This window comes from Aricia agestis, chromosome 19, assembly GCF_905147365.1.
Source record: "Aricia agestis chromosome 19, ilAriAges1.1, whole genome shotgun sequence".
NCBI lineage: Eukaryota > Metazoa > Arthropoda > Insecta > Lepidoptera > Lycaenidae > Aricia > Aricia agestis.
Genome location: NC_056424.1, coordinates 5,692,173 through 5,699,662, shown reverse-complemented (window position 1 = coordinate 5,699,662; position 7,490 = coordinate 5,692,173). Strand labels below are relative to the sequence as shown.

General features: G+C 36.8%; 1 protein-coding gene across 1 annotated transcript; it reads left to right on the top strand.

The window, feature by feature from the left end:
• The first annotated feature begins 1,769 nt into the window (after positions 1-1,769).
• LOC121736884 (facilitated trehalose transporter Tret1-like) lies at positions 1,770-7,097 on the top strand. The gene is made up of 4 exons (XM_042128369.1): positions 1,770-2,007; positions 4,734-4,869; positions 5,156-5,301; positions 5,706-7,097. The coding sequence occupies exons 1-4, from the start codon at positions 1,987-1,989 to the stop codon at positions 6,975-6,977; spliced, it is 1,575 nt and encodes a 524-aa protein (XP_041984303.1). The 5' UTR covers positions 1,770-1,986; the 3' UTR covers positions 6,978-7,097.
• Positions 7,098-7,490: the final 393 nt, after the last annotated feature.

Here is a 7,490-nt window from a genome sequence, read left to right as displayed (position 1 = left end):
ACATAGGACTAACAATAATTTATGGCTTTATTTGTTATTATAGCTTTATTTATTATTATACCTGATGTATACGAATTTTCGTAAAATCAATACTAAGTGTGTCCTTCTGTATGTCTCTTACATCGACTTCTCGCCCAAACGCTGAACCAATTTTGCCGAAGTTTGGTATGGTCGAGAATGGAGCTAATGCTGCACTTTGAGTCCCGGGAAAGGACATAGGATTCTTTTATCCCGAGTAGCTGGCGTCATCTAGTAATAACTTCAACTGCGAAAAATTATTATCAAACCTTCATGTTAAACTTTATTCCATAGACGTGACCAACAATAATATTTTAAGTGTCCTAAAAACCATTAACTAATTAATGCATGTGCTGAAGCTATAGGTAACAAATATAATCTAATCACAGTAAATGAAATACGAAGAAATAGTTTGAGAGAATGTTAATTAGTTTTTCACGCAAAACTTCTTAATGGATATTGATTAAGTACATTTAGCATGGTTTAATTTAGGCTCTAGATTCATCCATGTTAAATAATAATTAATAATTAATGTCATAAAATATTAATTTAGATATTTAATATAATTTAATGTCCAGAAATATTAGTAAGTACATAGGTAGTTAATATAAGTAAACTTTGCGGGTAGGTATACAGTGTTGGGGGTGTAATATGGGGGATGGTAAGTACTGTAATGATAAGATGGATATTATATCCTTTATTTATATTAAGTATAATTCATTTTAATATCGTTTATTGTATAACTTTATTTTTCATCTAATATCATATACCTAACTTTAAAAAGTTATTTTGTCTGTACAGTCTACAAAAAAGTTAATAAGGTAAGGTACACAAAATATAAAATAGGAAAGTCGACTCCATGATTTTCATGATTTTTTAGTACAGGAACTCTAGGCATGCTTATATTTACGATCATAGTCTGTTCCCTGCCCTAATATACGTGCATGACAGCTTGCAAATCGCAAACTGAAGTACCAAATGGTTTAGACTCAGACCAAATAGAAAGGACCAAATTTTTCTCAGACCTAGACCAAATAGAAAGGTCTGAGGGCTCAGATGTTAGAAGCAAGCGGCTTACACGCTTATACGCGAGTAACTTACAATAAATGTTGTGGAAAAGTTTGTTTGAAGGATGAGCATCGCTAGAAAAATAACATTTGCAAGTTGCAACCCCTCTGAAACACATCTAGCCTAGCCCTCACGAGCATGCCAATCGCCAACCTTCCTCTAAAAACCTATCATTCGCCAGCCGAAGCAAGCAAGGATTAATTTCACATCAGTTTTATATTTTGAGGCCCAATTCCCTACCCTCCCCTATTCCCTTCCCTACCCTCCCCTTTTACCCTATTACCTCTTGAAAGGCCGGCAACGCACCTGCGGCTCTTCTGATGCTGCGAGTGTCCATGGGCGACGGAAGTTGCTTTCCATCAGGTGAACCGTTTGCTCGTTTGCCCCCTTATTTCATAAAAGAAAATTGGGCTCATAGTTCATACAATCGCACTCAAATATTTTAAGGACAAACGTAGAGCTTATCTATCGGATAGATATAATTATAATACCTAATATTTCGCAAGCCCAATTCCGCGAAGCGACTACTGTTTCTGGTTCTAAACTAGTTTTACGATTTAATTCTAAATGGTGAATTTCCGTGACTACATAAAAAATTAGAATTAAGTATTCTAGTGAAATATTCCAGTCATAACACGAAATCAGTTGATACGCGAACTTACGTCGAGGTGTGTTTAAAACACACAATTTATAATTATTATCTGTTGACAAAAGTTCGGTGTTAGTCGTGAATACGGTGCCAAATACTAAACCAGGAATATAACTAATTTATTATTAGTCACAAAAGATAAATACATAGAAGATAAAGATACAAAGTGGAGATATTCGATCAGTGTGTTTTACGTTATAAGATAGTGCCGATGGCTATGAATAGTGAACATTTATAACAAAGAATTGACGATGAAGCCGATATACAGACAGGTAAATATTTTAATTATTATCTTATTAACTTATCAATCGTGTTATGATAGCTTTTAACCTTAGCATAAGATATGCGAATCCTTGAACGTACTCATCCATAAAACAAATTAGATCAATATTTTAATTGTGTACTTATAAATTTATTTATTTATTGGGTTAAAGTCAACATAGTTATTATAATATTATTATCTTCTCATAATAGATACCTATACTAATTGGCGTCCATAGAGTACCGCCTGATCAAATAGGGAAAACTGTGATAATACAAACCTAATATTGTTGTGAAATTGTGTCTGTCTATAATTCTTCACGCCCAAACCGCTAAACCAATTTTGCTAAAATTTGGTTTGGAGAAACTTTGAGTCCTAGGGAGGGACAAAGGTCGATACTTTTTATCCCGGAAAAATGATCGGCTACCTACGGAACGTTAAACAAAATTTTAGCGCAACATGATTTGCGGAATTCTTCTAGTTCATTAGAATACTAGATGATGACCCGATGAACTTCGTATCACTCCCCTCCTAATATACCTAAACCTTCCCAGGATTTCCACGAATATTTCAAGATTAAAATTAAGTAAATAGGTATTATCCAAATCGGTCCAGCTGTTCTCGAGTTTAAGTGAGACTAACAAAATTTAGAAAACATATTTTTTAGGGTTCCGTACCCAAAGGGTAAAAACGGGACCCTATTACTAGGACTTCGTTGTCTGTCCGTCTGTCGCCATGCTGTATCTCAAAAACCGCTATAGCTAGACTTCTGAAATTCGCATAAATTGTGTGTATAATCTGTTGCCGCTATAACAACAAATACTAAAAACAAAATAAAATTACTGTTGTATGTACTTGATTTTTTTGGCATTTTTTGCTCGATATCAATAATGGCAAGGCACTTGAAATTTTCACAAAGTCCTTAAATATACATACCTATGTATACTTTAATAATTAATAAAAATGTTAAAATGAAATAAAAAATAAAAAATTAAATTAATCCCATACAAAAACAAAATTTTTGGCTTATTTTTGCTCTATACCGGTACGGAACCCTTCGTGCGCGAGTCCGACTCGCACTTTTAAAAAGAATAACTTCACATTATAGATGCACGTGGTAGCCATAACTTATAAAGACCGCCTGATCAAATACGGAAAACGTGATAATATTTTTTATTTAAAGTATCTACGTAATAAATAAACAATTTGAATTTTTATGCTACCTATATACTTACACTATCTAAGATTACAATAGATGGGAAAAAAGACCCATTTAAAGTAGGTAGGTACGTAATAAATTAACAATAGGTATTTTGCTCATTTGGATTGAATTTTGAATTTGTATGCTATACTCTAGGTATCTAAAATGACAATAGATGGGAAAGAGGACCCATTTAAAGTACGTCATAAATTAACATTTAGATATTTTGCTCATTAGGATCGAATTTTGAATTTTTATGCTATGCTCTATCTATAAAATGACAATAGATAGGAAATAAAATCGGCCAAGTGCGAGTCGGACTCGCGCATGAAGGGCTCCGTACCGGTATAGAGTGAAAGTAGACAAAAAAAAATGTGTTTTTTGTATGTTTATTGTAATTATTAAATTAGTACAATAAAATTAAGGATTTTGTGAAAATTTCAAGTGCCTAGCTGTTACCATTATTGATTACGAGCAAAAAAGGCCAAAAAATGACGTTTCTTGTATGGGAGCACTCCTTAAATATTAACTTTATTTTATTTTTAGTATTTGTTGTTATAGCGGCAACAGATATACGTAATATGTGAAAATTTCGGAAGTCTAGCTATAGCGGTTCCTGAGATACAGACTGGAGACAGACAGACGGACAGACAGACATCGAAGTCTTAGTAATAGGGTCCCGTTTTTACCCGTTGGGTAAGGAAGCCTAAAAAGAAAATACTGCTGGTGACAGTTTGTTCCAGAGTTTTACGGTGCGCGGCAGAAAGTTACGCGAGAAACGCACGGTTTTAAATTGCAGTAAATTACTTACTTACACGCAATAATTTTCTTATCGTGTATTTAACGCTAATTTAAATTACTTAGCATTTTTAACGTTGATAAAATTTGTTTAAATTAGGTAAGTACCTACCTAAGTAGTAAGGTACTACTTTTGGTAAAACCTCGAGGACTTACTGCGCAACAGGATTGATTCGTTTCTAACAATATTCGAGTTGTGGATCTCGCTTTAAAAATCTGTAATAGTAATAACTTTTAGGATTTATTACCTGACCATGATAATATCAACGTAACTACGGTACTGGTAAAAACAGATATTATTATAGATCCTGAGATTCTGAGGTATTAGATAATGATCAATCGATTTACCGCCTTTTCAGCACGCCTTATTTTTAACCAACTAGATACACCCGCAATTCATTCGTCGCGTCGGAACCGTACATTTTCCGGGATAAAAATTATCCTATGTCCTTTCCCGGGACTCAAAGTATTTCTATACCAAATTTCAGCATAATTGGTTCTGTGGTTAAGGGCGTGAAGAGGTTTAACCTCTTCACGCCCTTAACCGCTGACGGCTGAACTGATAGACTGAATCGATAGACAGATAGAAAGACACATTTCGCTTTTATAATATTAGTAAGTATGGATAGCTACTACATTCTAAGCATCTGTATAATTATATCTATATGGTCTATGGATAATATTATTATCTTGTATCCAAATTGCAAAGATAGTAACTACACGTGTTGTAATTGCAGTGCTTCGTGACGGCGACCGCATGCTTCAACGTGATTGGCTTAGGATGTGTCGTGGGTTTCCCAGCCATACTTCTGCCACAGCTCAGAGAAGGAAATGCACTATTTCACATCAGCAGGGATACCGAATCATGGATAGGTAAGATTCTTATTTATCAGGTAGGTAAATTCTCTTCTGTATACCTAAAACCTGTTAAATTATAGGTACCTTATACAGGCTATTCGACAACCTATTAAACTGTTACAGAAAGTCGGAGATACAGAGAGCACTAAGTTTGCGGTTACAAGTTCTTTCATAACAATTCCGACTAGTCTAAGTAACCTCCAGAACACCTAATTGTCGGAGATTTTTTTGTGGTTTCGTTTATGGATTTTCTCGTCTTTCCATAAAAATCGACGCAAAAGTCACTTATCTGATGTTGCAGCGGCCACTTTTCCATTAGCTTCACTGCTTGGGAACTTACTGACCCCATTGGTGATGGAGAGATTCGGACGCAAGCCGGCGAGCTTGACCATGGCGCTGTTGATGACGATTGGGTGGTTCCTCATCATGCTCGCTCCGAATGTCGAGGTGAGTCTATAAAAGGAGTTGTATCTCTTTGCTTTTACAGGAGTAAAAACACTAAGGGCCTGTTTCACTACTTCCTGATAAGGCTATCCACCAATTAATTTGACAGAGATCAAGTATGGAGAATCTGTCAAAAAAGTTGTGCATAGCCTATTAGGCACTTTATCAGAAAGTGGTGAAACAGGCCACTACTACACTATCAACTAACAAACCTGATAAGAAATTGTTACCATGATCTAAGTAGTTGACCCATATCAATTATCATCTTCAACAAGGTTGATGATAAATAATTGATATATCAATTATATCATGCACTTCTTTCAATCATGATCAAAGCGCTACAGCGACACGACAATTTGTCAGTAGTCAAAGCTCGAACTGATTAAAACATGGACTTAATTTCGCAGGTACTTCTACTTGGAAGAGTATTTCACGGAGTATCCTGTGGTTTCCTTAACCTCCTTCGGTCAATCCTTGTCGGCGAGTACACGAGTCCAGAAAATAGAGGTGCCTTCCTCATGGTGGTGTCGCTTTGCCAATCATTCGGAGTATTTATCGTGCACCTCATAGGATCCTTGTTCAGCTGGCAGAGAACAGCTCTCGTTTCGGTCTTCTTCGCTTTCGCTAGTTTCGTCCTGGCAATTTACATGCCGGAGTCGCCCAGCTGGCTGCTAGCTAAAGGTAGACTCGAAGAATTCAGAAGAGTATTCCTCTGGTTGAGAGGTCCAAAAGGAAACGACGAGTTGGAGAGCATGATTAAGGCGAAACTGGCCTTGGAAGCGGCAGAAATGCAGGACAACCACGGCAAGGGACTCAAGAAGGCGCTGTGGATAGTGCGTCAAACGGAATTCTACAAGCCCATTCTCATCGTCATCAGTTTCAACGTGATGATGCACATGGCTGGAGGGACCACCATGGCGAATTACTCCATGTCAGTTCTGACGGGTCTCATGGGTGCGGGCGCGAACGCTTACTTCTGGATGGTCTTTTTGGACTCCCAGAGGATAGTCTCGAATGCGATCGCAGTGTACATCATAAAACGCGTGAAAAGAAGAGTCATGGTATTCGGTACAACTTTGCTGTGTATAGTCAGTCAAGCTGCCATTGCTATTTACTCGTTTTGGATAAGCAGCACCGGTGTTTACTCCAATATATGGATTCCGGTGGTGCTAGTCAATCTGCAGATGTTGTCTGTCGCGATGGGGATGGTTCCGATGCCGAGTGTGATTACGGGGGAAGTATTTCCCCTAGCGTACAGGGGCATAGCAGGGATGATCAGTGTTCAATCCGGGAGTCTCTTTATGTTCGCCATTCTGAAGACCTTCCCTCTGCTACTGGACACAATAGGCATACACGGGACTTACGGGCTGTATTCCTTGTTGTTATCAGCTAATATGTTATACCTATGGTTCGCGCTGCCAGAGACCAAGGGTAAAACACTGCAAGAAATAGAAGACGAGTTCAGAGGGAACAAATCCAATAGTGAGGAAGTGGAAGCGAGTAAATACATTCAAGCAGAGAACAAGGACAACCAGAATACAAAACAGACGATTCAGAAATCGAATGAGACTAATCAGAATTCAAATGACAAAATTCAGAACTTAAATAATACAAATCAGAATGCAAATAAGAAAATTCAGGATTCAAATGAAATAATTCAGGATAACAATCAGACTTAGGACATTTTTATTACTAGGCCTAGGTTTCAACAGGCACTTAATTTCTCGAGTACCTAAAGACGCTGTCCCTGTGCAGAACAATGTTTTACAATCTCAATGAAAAGATAAGATAGTAGTGACCATAGCAAAAATTAAAAATAAAGATTAGTACGAGTAGCAATGTAGAACACAAAAATTGATAAGCACTTCTTAAGGCCCTCCTCACGTTGTGCGATGGTATATAACCACGCTTACTAATATATCTACAGCATGCACAATCAGCGTAGATGGGCAATCATTGACGAATAATATACGTTCTACACTTTTATTGGTCCATCATGGTTCATGCAGATTCATGGGCCAATTTTATTACATCGGTCTCGAGAACTGATTTAGCTATATCGAAAACTACAGGAAAAAAAGGCTAGTCAAAATATTGGTTAAATAAAAACTATACGATCTGATAAAAGAATTTTATTAAATATTATCTAAAGTAATTACAACGTCTATACAAATGGTAATTTACGGGTAGCC

Excerpts from the sequence above, each read along its gene's own strand:
- LOC121736884 (XM_042128369.1), top strand. The coding sequence starts at position 1,987 with ATGAAGCCGATATACAGACAG. Across the intron at positions 2,008-4,733 it reads TGAAGCCGATATACAGACAG|TGCTTCGTGACGGCGACCGC; the intron begins GTAAATATTTTA and ends TTGTAATTGCAG. Across the intron at positions 4,870-5,155 it reads GGATACCGAATCATGGATAG|CGGCCACTTTTCCATTAGCT; the intron begins GTAAGATTCTTA and ends CTGATGTTGCAG.